Source organism: Carcharodon carcharias, chromosome 11 (genome assembly GCF_017639515.1).
Source record: "Carcharodon carcharias isolate sCarCar2 chromosome 11, sCarCar2.pri, whole genome shotgun sequence".
Lineage (NCBI taxonomy): Eukaryota > Metazoa > Chordata > Chondrichthyes > Lamniformes > Lamnidae > Carcharodon > Carcharodon carcharias.
In genome coordinates this window covers 160,898,875-160,917,985 of record NC_054477.1, presented here as the reverse complement: position 1 = coordinate 160,917,985, position 19,111 = coordinate 160,898,875, and the positions used below count along the sequence as shown (strand labels likewise).

Below are 19,111 nucleotides of genomic sequence, written 5' to 3'. Positions count from 1 at the left end.
AAGACTTGGAGGATGGTGTAGCACTAGGGTCTGGTACATATAGGGTTAATGTGGACTGAGTACAGTACTGCCCACACAGTGATGTAAGAAGGCACATGACCCAGGGCCAAGGTCAGTCTAGGAACAGACTTGGGTGCGTAACAACCTAGGACGGAGTCAGCTCCATACCTGCACCCTCTACTGTATATATGCATATAGTTATGAGTTGTTAATAAAGACTTCTTGTTAATATACTCAAGGCCACAAAGCCTACTTCATAGTGCCCAAAGCAGGATCCTTCAGCATGGATGAGCGATTCAGCAGCAGATGGGCTGAGGCAGAGTTGGGTGGTGTGACAGAGGCAGAAATTGCTAGTCTTGCTGATGGAGCAGATATGTGCTCAGAAGGTCAACTCAAGGTCAATCATTACACTAAGGTAGAGAATGGTCTGATTCATTCTCAATCAGTCAGAAACGATGGTCAGGGAACATTGTTTTTGGTGGGGTCCAAAGACAATGGCTTCAGCCTTCCCGATATTTAGTTGAAAAAATTTCTGTTTATCCAGTACTACATGTTGGGCAAGCAATGTTGCAAATCAAAGGTGATGGGCAAATCAAGGGAAATGGTGGATAGATAAAGCTGATGGGTTTTCAGATGATATTGCTGAGGGGCAGCATATAGACGAGAGAAGGCCAAAGTTATATCCTTGGGGAACTCCAGAGGTTAACAGTGCAGCAGTGGGAAAAGAAGCCATTGCAGGTGATTCTCTGGCTGCAATTCGATAGATAAAAATGGAATCAGGCAAGAGCAGTCCCACCCAGCTATATGGCAATGCAGAAGCGTTGGGAGAGGATGATGTGGTCAACCCTATCAAAGGCCGCAGGCAGGTCTAAAAGTGTGAGCAAAGGCAGTTTATCATGGTCACAGTCACACAGGATGTCATTTGTGACTTTGATAAGGGCTGTTTCAGTGTTTGGCAAGAGCGGAAACCTGATTGGAGGGGTTAAAATGGAATTGCAGGGAAGATGAGCACAGATGTAGAAAGTAAAACATTAGGACTTTGGAAAGTAAAGGGAGGTTGGGGGTGGTAGTTTGCAGGGGCAGAGTGGTTAGGCGTGCAGTCTTTAAGGAGGGGTGATGACCGAAGATTTGAAAGGGAATGGGGGGCGGTACCTGAGGAGAGGGAACCATTAACAATATCATTTAAAATGGAACCCAAGAAGGAAAGGGAAGTAAATGGTCAGAATAAGGGCCAGGGAGCAGGGGGTGAGTCTCATGGACAAGATGAGTTCGGAGGTGGGACAGACTCCAGAGAAAGATGCACATTCAGGGCTAGCTCAGTGAAGGACAACAGGGGAAGGGAGAGCAGTATAGGATATCAGGGGAAAATGGGGAAGGGGGTTTGGGATGCAGCTAAATCAGTTGAATAAATGGTCTCGATTTTTGTGACTAAACAGTCCATGAACCCATACCTGCTGTTGGATGTGGTGGAGGAAGCTTGTTAGGGTGGCTTAGGAAGACAGTTTATGTGGTGAAGAGAAGCCGGGAATTACCTTTGCATTGCACCCAAGTCCCGCTCACTCAAAGCCTGCTGACCTACATTGGCTTCTGGTCTGGTATCACCTTGAATTTAAAATTTCCATCCCAGTATCCAAATTCCACTGTGGCCTCCCTCCCTCCCTATCTTTGTAACCTTCTCCAGCCTCACAATCCTCCAATTTTGGCCTCCTGCACATCCCCAATTTTAATCATTCCGCCATTGGCAGCCGTTGCCTTCAGTGCCAAGACTCTAAGCTCTGGATTTCCCTCCCTAAACTTCTCCACCTCTCTTTCCTCAATTAAGTTGCTCCTTAAAATCTACCCTCATTGACCAAGCCTTTTGGCACAATTCCTAACATTTCTCTGTATTGCCAATCTTCTTTATTTGATCACTCTCCTATGGAGCACCTTCAGATGTTTTACCCATTAAAGGCACTGTAGATATTCAAATTGCTCTTGTTACTGTTGTAAAGAGATGGCTCGGTAGGACGCATATTTTTGTTTTTGTCCTTTTATAATTATTTCCAAGTTGAAATTAAAAGGACAGAACTTTGCCAGTCTCTGGTTTTCTGGTTTCAGAAATGTTATCAATCTGTGATGTTTCTATGTAAATTTGACTTGCTTGCCCTGTGGCACTGTGAAACTAATAGATTTTTAAAAAATTAAAACTGGTTTTGATTCTCATAACTACGTAAAGAAAATTATCTATTTAAATAAGCAAAGATCAGAGGTGGATGACACCCATGTTGAACAGAAGAGGAGGCTTAAAGTTTCAACATAGTCAAGACGAAAACAAGCCCCTAAAGTTAGATCATAAAAGGTCACCCACAACACAAGAGAGATTAGGCAGTTTAGGAATTAAATGAAATGAGAAGCCTGACATGTCGCTAAACGCAGGAAATGAAGTCTTGATTACAGAGAGAAAACCCTGTTCTGTTGTTTCCCTGGTGACTGGCAATATAAAGTGATTATGGACTGAATGGCTGCATGATATGAAATTAAAATGTTTCATATCGAACAATCAAAAATGAATAGGAAAGGGTTAGAGGACATAAGGGAGAAATCAATTCGGCGATGCAAGTGGTGAATGGAAATAAAGTATGAATAGGCTTTGCCAGTGGGGTGCAACAGCTGCCAAATGTCCTGGAGTCCAAGAAAAATTACAATAATACTGATGCAGTGCGGAGGAGCTTTCAAAATCATTCCAGGGATCACAGGAAAAGTAATCTCAGGAAGATTCCAAATTATGATTCAGTTTGGCATTTATAACAGAACTGAGCACAGAATCATACAGCAGAGGAGGCCATTCGGCCACCGTGCCTGTGCCAGCTCTTTGAATGAGCTATTCAATTAGTCCTGCAACCCAAGTCCCTCTTGAAGCTCACTACTGAATCTGCTTTCAGCACAGTTTCAGGCAGCACATTCCAGATCACAACTCGTTGCATAAAAAAATTTCTCCGCATAGCCTCTCTGGTTCTTTTGCCATTACCTTAAATTAATGTCCTCTAGTTGCTGACCCTCCTGTTGGTGGAAACAGTTTCTCCTTATTTACTCAATCAAAACCATTCATTACTTTAAACACCTCTATTTCATCTTCCTATAGTAAACAAGGATAGGAAGGAGAAACAATGGGCTAAATGGCTTTGTTCTGTGCCATGAATTTTCCATGTTTGTAAGAACTACCTGAAAGGCACTAAGATTGAATTAAACCGTTTTCCACTCCTGGCTGGGCTGTTGGGAGGTCAGGAAGGAGCAGGGTTTGGGGTTTAGTAGGCTAGAGCTGGGAACCCTTGCAAATGATTCCTGGTAGCGGTGGGTGGATTCTCAAAGAAATTCGGGAGGAGACTGCAGAGATGCCAGTGTCCATACCTCAACGTGCAACAGAAAAAGGAACAGCACCCCAGAGGACTGGGAAATAGCAATTGTAACTCTTCTCTTGCAAAAGGGAAATAGAGCTATCTCAGGGAACTGTAAAGTGGTTCGCTTGTCAGCAGTAGGTAAGATACTAGACTCCCTGCTAAACAATCATGTAACAAAACATCTGGAGACAGGGAAAAACAGAAAATGCTGGAAACATTCAGCAGGTCAGACAGCATCTCTGGAGAGGGAAACAGAGTTAACATTTCAGGTCAATAACTTTTTCCAGTTCTGATAAAAGGTCAGAAATGTAACAGGCTTTAAGCAAGTACAGAGCAGGGGAAGCAGGGGAAGAACAAAAGAGGTCTGTGACAAGGTAGAAGGCAAGAATGTAATATAGGGAGTTTCCTTTGCTGTTGCTTTCTGCTTCCCTAATTAGTTTTTTCCTTTGATTGCTTATATTACGCTTTGACAAATATTCTCATTTAAGGTTTGGTTATAAACTAAAGGAAATGAGTACAATGCAATGTTTGCTTTTATTAGAAAATGTGTGCTGTGGAATTTCTTACAAAAAACTATAAATGCTGAGAAATCTGACATTGCTACGTCACATCCTGGGGAAGTTCACAACTCTGATCTTATTCATAGGAATAAATCTCACCTCACCTCCATTATTTTAATTTTCAAACATATGTTCTAAAGGCATGTGTTGTTTCGACATTGTGACAGAGCAGCAACAACAGCAGGGACAACAACTTGGATTTAAATAGTGCTTCAAATGTGGCAATAGTGTACTCTCCACGCTCTCAATACATTGAATCCCTGCACGATTCATTGACAAATGTGGAACTACATCTGAAAAAATCACTTTGCTTGACACTGTCATATTGCAGATGAATTTGAGATTTATTATCAAAGTGAAGCAGTATCTCAACACAGTCTAATAGGTATTATCTCGATGTAGCATTAAGTCATACGACAACAATAGTTTGCATTCAAATGGCACCTTTAACATATAAAAATGTCCCAAGGCACTTCACAGATACCTGATCAGACAAAATCAGACATCGAGCCATGTAAGGAGATACAAGGGCAAGTGACGAAAAGTTTGGCCAAACAGGTAAGCTTTATGCAGTGTCTTAAAGAAGAGGAGAGCTGGAGAGGCGGAGTAAGCAGAAAGTGTCTCTAAACACATAGAGGGTATAATCAACACTTTAAAGGAACATTCAGGCTTGAGAAAAGACTCCACAGAGTACACTTAAATTACATGATAAAGACAGAGTTCCAATCCAAACAATCATCATTTGAGATCCTCAATTAAGAGAACATAAGGACCTAAGAAGCAAGAACAGTAGTTGGCCATTCAGGCCCTCGAGCCTGCTCCACCATTTGCTAAGATCATGACTGACCCTCAACCTCAACTCTACTTTGCTGCCTGAGCAGTAGAATTGCTGAGTGAATCACAGAGTGCTCAGGTAGTTCTTAGAAACATGGAAAATTCATGCCACAGAAAGAAGATGTTTAGCCCATTGTGTCTTCTTCCTATCCTTGTTTACCATAGGAAGACAAAATAGAGTTGACGTTTCGAGTCCTCATGACCCTTCGACAGAACTAGTTCTGTCGAAGGGTCATGAGGACTCGAAACGTCAACTCTTTTCTTCTCCGCCGATGCTGCCAGACCTGCTGAGTTTTTCCAGGTAATTCTGTTTTTGTTTCGTATTTCCAGCATCCGCAGTTTTTTGTTTTTAAGACAAAATAGAGGTGTTTAAAGTTAATGAAGTGTTTTGATTGAGTAAATAAGGAGAAACTGTTTCCACTGACAGGAAGGTCATTACTGGTAAACCATCCGGGCCAAAAGATCCAGGATTGATGTTATCTCAGCGAGGAACCTACAATTGAATCTGTCCACTCAGTGGATGTAAAAGATCCCATACAACTATTACACAGAAAATACACTGTACATCATTGGCTGTAAAGCACTTTGGGATGTCCTGAGGTCATGAAAGGCCCTGTAAAAATCCAAGTCTTCCTTTTTTCATGACGATCAGAGCTCAGCTATTCCTGTTACTTCCATGTTGAATAGCCTCTCCTCCTGACAAAGGTCACAAGCCAGCTCCAAATGGTTCTCTTCTGCCTCTCACCTTAACCCTGCTCCTTCGGGACCCCTCCCTCTCTTCGCAGGCCCTCCCTCTCGTCACAACCCCACTAGTATCTGATTCTACTCAAACTCTTCAAACTCCAAAACCCTTTCCCCTTCCAGTTTCACCATCTCTTCAAAAGCCATCTCTCCTGCCTCCCAATCCCATATCCCTGATCTGGGTATGCTGCTCATTCCAAAGGTCAAGCTCACTCACAGTTTCTCTCCCACCCTGACAAACTAGTATTAGTTGGAGGCCGGGGTTAAGGATCTATTGCAGTAAAAGGAACACCATGCCACAGACAAGCATCACAGACTGATCCCACCCAGGTTTCAATACCCTCACTACGTCCCAGCCTATGACCTGGCCCTAGTTATTAAGAAAGGTCTCAACAGGTTCTCCATTCTCACCACCAACTTCTAACTAACCAACTGCAGTAACCGCCTCGCATACAAAAGCAAAATGCTGCAGATGCTGGAAATCTGAAACAAAAACAGAAGATGCTGGAAATACTCAGCAAGTCAGGCAGCATCTGTGGAGAAAGAAACAGAGTTAATGACCTTTCATTAGAACTGGTAGAAGCTAGAGACATAACAGGTTTTAAACAAGTACAGAGGCAGGAAGTGGGGAGGAAAGAACAAAAAGGGAAGTCTGTGACAAGCTAGAAGGCAGGAGAGGTTAAATAACAAAAGGTATGATGGTGCAAGGCAAAAGAAGATGGTAATGAGACAAGCAAAGAAATAAATGATTGGCTTAGAGGGGGTGCAAATGGGGAAAGCAGAATCATTTCCAATAAATGCCATCTGGAAAAAAATTGGAGCAGAGGTTATGATTGGAAACTATTGAACTCAGTATGGAGTTCGGAAGACTGTAAAGTGCCTAACTGAGAGACGTCTACCCATCTCCTTATGTTTATTGTCATCTTGTTTTTCTTTTAAAGAGAAGGAAAACATACAATTGGGTAAAGAAGTAAAGTATCATATGAGAAGCAGAGAGGGAAAGTGTGAGCCATAGAAGAAAAGGAGATGCAGGAAAACAGCAACTTGCACAATGATGAAGGCAGAAAATGCTACAAAAAGGCAAACAGCTAAATACACCATACAAAGAGGGGCAGAGGGGAAGCAAAATAACAGGCAGACAGAAGGAATTAAAGCACAGCTACAGCAGGAAAGAGAATTTTCTATTTTCAGGAACTAATAAAAAATCAAGTTATAATTGCAAACACTGGACTGAATTCTGCAGTCAGTGATGAAGCAATGCCGGTCACTGCTGACCTAGAAGACAACTCCCCGCAAAGATCTAGCGATCTGTGGTGTAGATTCCCCTTTCCTGAATCTGGCACCAAGGAGATCTCTAGGCACACATCAAGCAGGGCATGCAACCAATCACACTGAAGTGTTATCACAGACTACAAACCAGGAAGTAAAATATCCTGATTGCCCTTCACTTCCAATTCAAATTTTATAGAGAATGAAATAAATGATTGGGATATGCACATGGGATTAAGGCAGAAGCTGAAACATAAGAAACAAATTAAAACGTGATTTTTTTTCAAATCATAATGGAGAAATTTGATACTCCACAAATACGAAATTAATTTTCACAGCCAATGAGGTTGTTCAGAAGTAATTATAAAGTTAGTATGCTGGTAAAAACCCAGTTATATCTCATTCAATAAGGTGTAACTTGTTCATGGGTCTTTACAGCAAGGCTAATGACATAAAAATGGCAACTTCTCATCAGTTCAGTGATTTCTATTTGATTGCAGTGAGAGACTTCAATAACACACCCCATGTTAGAATGTAAAATCACCAACAGTAACCTGGATTTCTGCATTTAGCTGCTCATGTGTGAACCCAAAAATTGCTGCCAATTTCATAAGAGTAATGACAACAAACCATAACCATTTCAACGTCATTACCACCACAAAATCTGGCCCAGTGCATATTGTTATACTTCCGAAATACTAGCATTACCTACATAGTTCTTTTTCTCCTCAATATTTCTCCCTACCTCTCGTGAAGGTGGAAACTCACGCTGGGGAATGGTTGAATGGGAATATGCAGAACTCAACTAACTCGCTCAAGTGACCAAAGCTTTATGTGCCGGCCAAGCGTGCAAAGAAATGCAAATTATGTGACAATGGTTCTGCCTCCATAAAATGAGGCATGCATTCAATCAAACCAATTCCTGTGCATAATGTAAGCAGTGATAATGTGAGTGGAAACTGGAAAAGGGTACAACCCACACAGAACCTAGAAAAATAGACACTTCAGCCAAAACAAGTAATGCATAGGAAGTGCTGCAGGCAATTGGTTTTAAAAGGATAAACATGACATTAGTAGACCCATGAGATATTTCTAATATAGCCACACCTGGAGAGTTACTCTGCTTTCCCTTCGGAATTCACCAGCGCAAACAATACAGCAAACAAATCATCAGCCTTGCACCCATATGGTCAAGTTATTAAAAATGAATATTGATTGCGTAAAGTCACAAACTCTCCAGGGTAATGTCAGTATATCAGAAATGTCTCATGGCAACTTCAATAAAATAATCAGGTTTCAAGAAAAGCAAGACTTTAAAAATGCATTGTGTGCTAATTCTGTATCTCGCAACTATATGTAGACCAAGTTTGGCTTCTCTTGCCAAAGTTTCCACCCTCCTGTGTGTAATACGGAATTATACACAAGTGGCCCATGTTCACTTGTGAGTCTTGAGTGATTGCCAGCAAACCATTCAACCACAGAGAGCACTGCACCAGAGAACAAACACATATGCACTTCCCTCAAACTCTGGTAGTCAACAATCATGCACAGAAACCCTGATTAATTTTCTCCGTCCCAACCCAACAACAAATATTTGCATTAATATAATGCCTTTAACACAGTAAAAATGTCCCAAGGAACCTCACAGGTGCGTTATCTGGCAAAATTTATACTGAGCCAAATAAGGAGATATTAGGACAGGTGAGCAAATGCTTGGTCAAAAAGGAAGGTTTTAAGAAGCGTCTTAAAGGAGAGAGAGTTGGAAAGATGGAGAGGTTAGGAAGGGAATTCCAGAGTCCAGGGCCTCGGCAGATGGGTCCAGATCTGCCAATAGTGGTCACAGTAAAAATTGGGAATGTTCAACAGGACAGAGTTGGAAAAGTACAGGGATCTCAGAGGCTCACAGGGTTGGAGGAAATTACAGAGTTGGAGAGGGGCAAAGGCCACGGGATTTGAACACAAGGATGGGTTTTTTAAATATGAGGTGTTGATGGAGTGTGAGCCAATGTAGGTCAGCGAGCGAGGGGGGCGGGTGGGGGAGCGAAGGATGAGCGGGAGTTGGTGCAAGTTAGGATATGGGTACTGAGGCCAGCTGGATAGCCTATACAGTTACCCTGCAGCGATCAACTAGCTCAGAGCAAGCCCAGGGGTCAAACCTGGGTCCTTTCTGGTTGACACATTTAAACTATTCACTGGACAAATTCACTGAACCATTGATGGTGCCCCATACACATAATTACAAAAGCAATATTCATTCGATAGTTGCTGCACAATTCTGAATGATGCAACAAAGATTTTAAATGCTCTTGGCTTGACGGAAAATGGACCTCGAAGTGCTGTGCATGCTGTGGAACAGTTGCATATATAATATGTTATTCTAGTAACTGCAGCCTGGTAACTTTATAATATTTTTCAATGTTGCGTACTAGCAGAGTTCTGTAACTTTCACTTCATTTCCTCTCTTCAACTTCAGAATTACAGGGTTGTTTTTTTCTCTGTCTGTTTAGCATTCTGCAAGAGTGAAACCGTTTTCTATTTTTATGAATGCCATACTTTAAGATTGGGTTATAATAACATACAAGATTTCCACCCACCCACCCACCTCCCCCCCCCATAACATTCAAGCCTTTCCTTTTTCTGAGGGAATTTCAATGTTTTTTGTGAAACAGGCCTTTGACAATGAAACTCACAGTTTGTGGTAGGATGAAAAATCAAACAAAGAAAAGTGGCCTTAAGTCTAACAATGAAGCAATTGTCAATCATCCAGAACCATTTCCTGAAGGAGACATATGTCTATTATTTCTGTGTTCTGGTCAAGAATTATTCACTGCTTTACAATTTCAATCTTATGAAATTTTTTATGTTGCAAAAACTAGAAGATTTGTGGGTTGAGTCCCACCTGGGATTTGAGTGTATACTAAAGACAGAGCACGCACCATTCTTCATGGAGCATGTTAAAGTGAGGGCTTTTCTTCCTGTCAGAGAGGATTGATAACAATCCCACACATTCTTGTACAAAGCAGAAAGTGATTCCGGCGTCACATCCAATGCTACCCTAAGAAAACGCTTCCCTAAAGCTTCACTTTCCATTAGTCAATTTCATTGTCTTGTCCTGATTAATGAAAATAAAAGCTTATCATAATTAATATCTAACCGCATTCATTTTCTTGCAGTTTTTGTAAAGTAATGCTGATTCAGGAGTGTAACAGTATAACTTAATTATAAACCTGGAGAGTATAAACTACATTAATGTTTTTATAAATTTGTAATTTTTAAAATTTACATAAGAGAACAGAATTCAATTCCACCTATACTAAAAATACTGGCATATATGAGAAACAATATATATACGATACAGATATTTACTGCAGTCAAGGATCACAATGCTGCGTGACTTTAAAAAGTTTACTCAAAGTTTTGGCTACCACATGTTTAGGTCAATAGTTTACCAGCTGGAAGTCAGAAAATGATCACTATTGTTACATACAGCAATTGCCACCATACTTCAAAAAGAAAAATACTTTTGTGTTGCACTCAATGTAAAGCATCACACTAGCAATTCCAAATTATCAGCGTACTCATGGCATGAGAGCTATGATACAACAAAGTCATGCCAATATTGGTGCTATATGGGCGATAAGGCTACAATATTATAAACCCAATTCCATGGCTTGTGGGATCATGCCTATAGACTCAAGCACTGATTTTTTTTTTCTTACTTTTCCCTAAAAAAGCTTCAACAATGCTGATGTTAAAAGACGTGCTGTCGATGCTGAAATTTTAACTTGTAGTTCCGAGATTATTTGTAAGCTTATCACTTGTGGCAGAATCCAAAACTAGGGGCCATTAATATCAGGCTGCCGCTAATAGGGTGGAATTAAATGGTAAGTTTGGAGACAGGGGGCATTTAATTAGGTGAGAGTGTGCCATGGTGGGGGGGGAATCCTGCCATTTACCCCCTCCACCCAATTGAGTCTGTGCCTGGAAGGCTCGTGGACAGTCTTCCTGCCTTGGTGCCAACTGAGGCTCTTAAGTGGGGAATTACTGCCCACTTAAGGGCTTCATCCTGCCACTGCTGGTATTCAATCGGTTACAGGTGGGGGAATCACCAAGACGGAAGCCTGAAAAGCAAACCTGACATGGACTCCTGGGGGGGCGGGGGTGGTTTGCAGGGGGTTGAGGCAGCTGAGGGCATGCTTTGCTGAAAGGCATCGAGTACCCGACCCAGACAGCCAGCATCACGGAAGGGGGGACCCGCTGAAAGCCACCTCCCCTGCCCTTGCCTCTGATCCCTCTCCCCACCCTCTTCCGCAACTGCCATCCATCCCTCACTCACCTTTGGCCAGGGGCCCTTGGGTGTTCCTTGGCCTCTGGTGAATGCATAACCAGCAGCTGCCACCACTCCCGGAGGCGCTGACAGCAATGGCGAGCTGCTGGCCTCTGATTGGTCAGAAATTCTCAGCGGGCGCGATTTCTGCCCCCCAGAGTCTTTAATCCCAGCTAAGGCCCAACACTGGCCACTTAAAGGGCCTGATGGGCACTTAATTCGGTGGCCTTGCCCAGCAGAGGCAACATGAAGCTCCCACTGGTTCTCCAGCCAACGGGCAAGATCACCATCACAAACATTAAATTCTGCTCATAAATTCAATCAGGAATTCAAGAGAGACTTCTTTGCCCAGAGAGTTGTAAGAATGTGGAACTCGCTACCACAGCGAGTGGCTGAGGCGAATAGTATAGATACAAATAAAGGGAAGCTGGATAAACACATGAGGCAGAAAGGGAGAGAAGGATATGTTGTTGGGGTGACGTTAATAGGGTCAGGGTGAGGCCTGTGTGGAGTATAAACAGCAGCATGAACCAGATGGGCCGAATGGCCTGTTTCTGTGTTGTAAAATTCTGTGCAATCATGATTACAACACGATAACTAATATCTCAGCCATATAACCATTCCGCAGCATGCATTATACCCTTAAACTATATTTATTTTAAAGTCAGGAAGTGTGACTTGACATATAGGGGGACTTTACAAACCAATCTTACATGCAACAATTCAAGGGTATATTGAATGTTACAACAACAGCTGTTCATCACTGCATTTATTCCATGTGAGGCAGTTATCATACACAGGCAGCAGACACTTGAATAAATTAGTTATTGATCATAAGTAAACAGATCCAAAAATATTCAGCCATCAGTGTGATACTCCACTTAAAAGCAAGTGTGAACGGGATAATCTTCCCTCAGCCACCTCCAATTTATATAGAATCACTTCGAATTTTAAGCACAGAAACGTGCCATTCAATGAATCATGCCAGTACTTAACCTCAGCACAAGCCTCCTATCACCATAGTTCATCTCGCCCTATCACCATACCCTTCTATTCATTTCTCCTTCACGTTTCGGCATCAGCGTTAATAAATGAAAAATAGCTTAAATTTGGAGATTATTACAGAAGGGATACATTATGCCCATTTGCTAAAATTATTACCCCTCCAATATGTTTCGCTATGGGAACTGCTCCTAAAATTCACTCTGGATGTTTGAATGCAGAATCATGTTCATAATGCACAGCCCATGCACACCAAAGATTCCTCACCTTGTAGAATTTTCAAGAAATCTCTGAGCCTTCATCAGAGCAGCTACATAAATGGATCCAGCAGTGGCCAACAGTTCCTTGTGCTCAGAATCTGACAGCGTACGTCCTGTTGGGCAAGAGTTTTACATAAAATTACAAAAACGTGCAGCCAGAAACAGGCCATTCGATCCGATTGATGAATACCGGCATTCCACACTAGTCTCCTTCCACCCTCTCATCTAACCCTATTTGCATAAAGTTTCTCCCTCATGTCTTTATCTAGACTCCCCTTAAATCCATCTATGCCATCCACCTCAACTACAGTCCTCCACTTGATAGCAAGCTCCACATTTTTTCTTTTAAAACTTCCTCCCATTTGTAATCTAACATCACAACACAACACGATAGAAAACAATTCATTATGGTGGGTAGTAATGGCTATGGTTTTGTTAAAATATGTAAATTAAGATAAAAATGCATCTCCGTAGATCTTATGCAGGCTATCACATCAACAGAATGGTACTGGATGCTGAAAGATTTGTATTTTTTTATTCTTTCATAAGATTTCAGTCTCAATAGCAATGCTAGTATTTGTGTCCTATCCCTAATTGTCTTTGAGTGCTTTGCTAGGCCATTTCAGAGGATAGATAAGTCAATCGCATTATATAGAAAATAGGAGTAGTAGGTCATTCGGCCCTTCGAGACTGCTCTGCCATTCAATATGATCACAGCTGATCCTCTATCTCAATATCACACTCCCGTTCTCTCCCCATGCCCCTTGACACCTTTAGAGCGCAGAAATCTATTTCCTTCTTAAATATATTCAATGACTTGGCCTCTATAGCTTTCGTGTTGCAGTCATAGAGGTCTACAGCACAGAAAAAGGCCCTTCGGCCCTTTGAGTCTGTGCCAGTCAAACAAGTACCTAACTATTCTAATCCTATCTTCCAGCACTAGGCCCATAGCCCTGTATGCCATGGCATCGCGAGCGCACATCCAAATACTTCTTAAATGTTATGAGGGTTTTTGCCTCTACAACCCTTTCAGGCAGTGAGTTCCAGATTCCCACCATCCTCTGGGTGAAAAAATTCTTCCTCAAATCCCTTCTAAATCTCCTGTCCGTTACTTTAAATCTATGCCCCCTGGTTATTGATCCCTCCACCAAGGGGAAAAGTTCTTTCCTGTCTACCCTATCTATGCCTCTCATAATTTTATACACCTCAATCATGTCCCCGCTCGATCTCCTCTGCTTCAAGGAAAATAACCCCAGTCTATCCAATCTCTCTTCATAACTAAAACTCTCCAGCCCAGGCAACATCCTGGTAAATTTCCTCTGCACTCTCTCTGGTGCAATCACATCCTTCCTATAATGCGTACTCCAGAACTGCATGCAATACTCTAGCTGTGGCCTAACCAGTGTTTTATACAGTTCCAGCATAACCTCCCTGCTCTTATATTCTATGCCTCGGCTTATAAAGGCAAGTATCCCATATGCCTTCTTTACCAACTTATCTACCTGTCCCGCTATCTTAAGGAACCAGTGGACATGCACACCAAGGTCCCTCTGATTCTCGGTACTGTGGTAGAGAAGTCCACAGATTCACCACCCCGAGTGAAGTAGTTTCTCCTCGTCTCAGTCCTAACTAGCCTACTCCGTATCCTGAGACTGTGACCCCTCGCTCTAGACTCTGCAGCCAGAGGAAACATCATCCCTGCATCCAGTCTGTCCAACCATGTCAGAATTTTATACATTTTGATGAGATCCCCTCTCATTCTTCTAAACTCCAGTGATTACAGGCCTAGTCAGCCCAATCTCTCCTCATATAACAATCCTGCCATCCCAGGAGTCAGTCTAGTGAGCCTTCACTGCATGCCTCGATGGCAAGTATATCCTTTCTAAGGTAAGGAGACCAAAACTGCACACAATACACCAGGTGTGGTCTCACCAAGGCCCTGCACAGCTACAGTAAGACATCCTTGCTCCTGTACTCAAGTCCTCTCGCAGTGAAGGTTAACATATCATTTGCCTTCCTAACTGCTTGCTGCACTGGCACTTGCGTGCTTGCTTTCAGTGATTGGCGGATCTGAAGTTACATATAAGCCAGACCAGGTAAAGGGCGCCAGATGGGTTTTTACAACAATTGATCACAGTTTCATGGTCACCATTACTGAGTCTAGCTTTATATTCCAGATTTATTAATTTAATTTAAATTCCACCATCTGCCATGTGGACATTAGCCTGGGACTCTGGATTAGTTGTCCAGTGGCATTGCCGCTAACCCATTCCCTCAACTGTAGAAGATTAAGAGGTGATTTAATTGAGGTGTTTAAGATGATTATAGGCTTTGATAGGTTGAGGCAGAGAAACTATTTCCTCTGGTGATGAGTACAGAACAAGGGGCCATAACCTTAAAATTAGAGCCGGACCATTTGGGGTGATGTCAGGAAGTACTTATTTGCATAAAAGCTAGTGGAAGCCTGGAATCGCACTCTCCAAAATTGAAGATTTTAAAACTGTGACTGATAGATGTTGTTGGACAAGGGTATTAAGGGTTACAGGTAAATGAGGTTAAGATACAAAATCAACTATGCACTAATTAAGTAGTGGAACAGGATTGAGGGGCTGAATGGCCTCCCACTGTTTCCCTCTTCCTACAAATATTGGCAAAAAAATTGCATAATTCACAAAATAATATTGAGAGCATTCAGAGTTATAAAATGCTATTTCATCAAACTGCATTGAGGTGCTCTTTTTAAGCTTTCTGGTGTTAGATATATGGCTTTGAATTAATTCCCAGTTGCTTCCCCAACAAGCAAGGCAAAGGTGGGACAACAAGAAGAAATGTAGAGAGCTGCAGCATTTTGTTTGAAGAACTATGCAGAATACAGGTGACATTTACTGATTCAACTGAAACTTCAAAATAACTCTTACTTATAAGGTAATCAAAGCTGACAAAAAATTGGAAATCTTGATACTGAATGACTGACAGTGAGTACACAGCTGCAGGAAATGAGTTCCATTGTGTCCATCATTTTCAATATTAGCATCAACAGTGAAGGCACCATGAAACAAGTAGATACCATGTGAATGGAGCTCCTAGCCTCCAACATAAATTTAACATGTCAACAAGAGTTTCTGTCATGAATGCTGTCAGGAAAACACTGATCAAGTCCATTAGTTGCTTTGTGTCTCCAATTAAACGTAGCTACTTTCCAATTTCTAAATATTTAAGTGACTTGCAGATGGCTTGACAAATAGTTGGGGCAGACTGGTTACACATAGAATTACCAGCATTAAAACAAGCCGTTTGGCCCAACTGGTCCACACCATTCCACATGAGCCTCCTCCCACCCTTCTTTTCTATCGGCATATCCTCCTATCTCTTCTTCCTTAATATGTTTATCAAGCTTCCCCTTAAATGTTGGAGGACTACATTCTCAACAGGTAGTTACCCCCTTCCAACTTTCTTCTCTTTTCCTAAAGATACAAACTTCTCATCAACCACCTGCACCTTGCCCGAGCTGCTGTACTTCACACACTGTAAGACACTGGATGGGCTGTTGACAGCTTCTTAGACATTTCCGTCTTCTACTTACATACATTTCTCAACAAGAGTCGCGACAGCAATCAGGAGAGGGAAATCTTTTATACAATGAATACATCTGAACACATGAAAAGAAGAGAATTTTTTACCCAGTGCCAGTCTGTATCTTGATTCTCATGTTTTGCTTTCAGACAGCACTGACCTCTATTCTGCTATTAACACCCACTGTTTTGTTCCTTTACTACTACCATTCCCATTCTCTTTGCCTTTTGTCCCATGACATTTTTGTAATTTAATCTCCCCTGCCCTCTAACCTATCCGACCTTCCCTTTTTTTCCATCTCTCCTTCCCCCTTTTTTCCATAGCATAAAACCCATTACATTTCTGCCTCTCTTCAGTTCCAAAGAACAGCCATATTGGACTTGAAACATTAACTCTGTTCCTCTCTCCACAGATGCTGCCAGACCCGCTGTGTTTTTCCAGCACTTTTGGTTTTTATATTGGAAAGAAGTGAGTGTCTCTGTTTTAATAGATCTACCCCACATTACGCTTATCCTGCCACCTGTGAATGTTAATGGATATGGGTCATTGTCAACCAAAATTCATTTAATTAACAATGTACAAGTAGAGATACTGGCAGAGGGGCTGAGGCGACGTTGTCCATGCTAGGAACACCCTGAGAAGAGCCACCAGATGAGGAAGGCAGCCTGCTCCTCCTCCCTTGCAGGGTGCAGGAATAGGACAAAATGAGTTCTCCTAGAGAGAGCTGGCAAAGACACGATGGGCTTAATGGCCTCCTTCTGTGCTGTAACCATTCTATGATCTATGATCTAAGACATCACAAGCAACCAATAGCACACACTCTGCTATTCCAAGAAACAACTGTCTTCGGTTTACCAAGTCCATAGATGCAAACCTTTGAAGCCATCTGGATAGACCTCAGGAAGGAAATTAGTGTTGATGTCGCCTTTCACAAAGCGTGGGTGGATGATAACTTCCCGAAGAAGTGGAATGTTGTGAGTCACTCCTGGAAATTGGAAGGCAACATGTTAAAAAGAATGACAGTACAATTGGTATCACCTGGAATCATCATAATATCCCTTGAGGTCAAAGAATTTATCCAATGCACAGATCACTAGAAACACGTGTTCCTTTTACATACAACGCAAAGGTTATTAACTGGGGAAATCCGACAACTGTTTTGGAAATCTTGATGTGGAAATATTTCTCTGCTGGTATTAACTTGCTTAAAATAAATTTCACAGAACAGAAAGAAACACTAATTAATCCTAAAATGTCGTCCCATTTCAAGTCAGATATTACACCAAGGCACCATACATCCTCTCAAGTGGATGTAAAACATCCAATGGCATTATTTCGAAGGAATTTTGGTATCTTGGCCAATATTTATCCCTCAACTGAAATTACTATAAAACAGATTACCTGGTTATTATCATATTGCCATTTGTCGGAGCTTGCTGTGTGCAAATTGGTTGCCTAGTTTTCTGCATCACAACAGTGGGGGAATTTCAAAAAGGTCCTTTACATTGGCTGTAAAGGGTTCCAGGACAAAAGTATATAAGAAATGGGAGTAGATCATACAGCCCCTGGAGCCTGCTCCACCATTCAATAAAATGATACTGATTCAAATATAAGCTATGAATGCTTTAATAGTAGCAAGAATCTCTGCTATATACACAATATTAAAGGCTGGCTCTTTGAACCGAAATGAATAAATCATCTTCACCACATTAATCAATAAACAGATCCAAGCCTGTAATTTTATAGCATTACTTGAAAGGAGTCCTCAATAATCTGATCAAAGGGCTCAGTCCCAAAGTAGACTATCTACTATAAATAATACCTCGGAGGGCAAAATATGTAAATCAAAAAGTTGTAGACAACGTATATCTAAATTTCAACTCCAACCTGGCTTTTAGGTAAAGGGGGAAAAAAGGGGGTTTTATGTTACAGCTCTGCTAGATTTGGGAAAAAAAAAACATGGGCAAGCCAACTTGTCTTCACTTCATCTAAGAGCATGTCACAAGTGTTGAATGTGAGGTTCATATTTGACCTCCTCCAAAGTTCACAAGGTCTACATCTGTGTGTGAAAAACTGCCAGGCTGAAGAATGATGACCCACAAGCTGCCTTCTCCTGACTACCTGCTGCTACCAAAACACTGCCAAGACATTAGCCACACACTAACAGGATCAAACAGAGGCCAACAGTTATGCTTATTTTAAATCGTCTCGTGCAGCAGCTAAAAGCAAAAAAACAGACTTTCTTTGTATTTAGCCAAACTTAGTTCAGAGTTCTTAGTTTTAACTAGTATTAAAATCCCGTAGGATTTCTTTCAATATGGCCTTTTTTGGCGTATCAATTCTATGCAAGACTCCCAAGACATCCACCCTCAAATGGGACCACTTAAGTAATCTCTGCACTCACGACGATACTTCCTCTAGGTCAGGGCAAAGTGGCACGATTAGGAGGTCTTTCCACAACAAACCAATACCTGAACCTAGGCTGGTCTTTATATGTGGTCGGGATCACTTAGAGGTTGCATTGTTATACTTGTCTGCAGCTACAACACACTAAAGGGGGCTGATCTGACATAGTAGAGTTAGTGAAGCCTATACAACTACTATAGCATGTGCCAGCAAAGCAAATTACATTCTGACACATCCGCAGAATGTTATCATGACAAGACTTCTATAAGTCAACAATTTTTTCCAAAAAAAATTCAACAGAACAATACAAGAACAATACAATGTTAAAAATCTTACTCTCTGCACAAATACAGAGTAATGTAACCCAACTTTGATACTATGGCATAAGATTTCCTGGTTCCAGGGATGAGGAACTTCAGTTATGTAGATAGATTGGAGAAGTTGGGACTGTTCTCCTTGGAGAAAACCAGATTGAGATATTTGATAGAGGTGCTCAAAATCATAATGGATATACACTGGGTAGATGGGGAAAAACTGCTCCATTGGTGGAAGGATCAAGAACCAGAGCACGTTGATTTAAGTAATTGGCAAAAGAAACAATGGGAACATGAGGAAAATCTTTTTTACACAGTGAGTGGTTAGGATCGGGAATGCACTGCCTGAGAGTGTGGTGGAGACAGGTTCAATCGAGGCATTCAAGAGGGAATTGGATTATAATCTGAAAAGGAGGAATGTGCAGAGTTACAGAGAGAAGGCAGGAGA

General features: G+C 41.6%; 1 protein-coding gene across 3 annotated transcripts in view; it reads right to left on the bottom strand.

Annotated features, from left to right (window-relative positions):
- Positions 1–19,111, bottom strand: part of pcca (propionyl-CoA carboxylase subunit alpha) — a 343,073-nt gene that overhangs the window by 141,987 nt on the left and 181,975 nt on the right. For all 3 annotated transcript variants that reach the window (XM_041199770.1, XM_041199771.1, XM_041199772.1), the window contains 2 exons: positions 16,818–16,928; positions 12,378–12,483 (listed from right to left, as the gene is read on the bottom strand). In XM_041199770.1, coding sequence (XP_041055704.1) covers positions 12,378–12,483; positions 16,818–16,928 — 217 coding nt within the window. The remainder of the gene's footprint in view (positions 1–12,377; positions 12,484–16,817; positions 16,929–19,111) is intronic.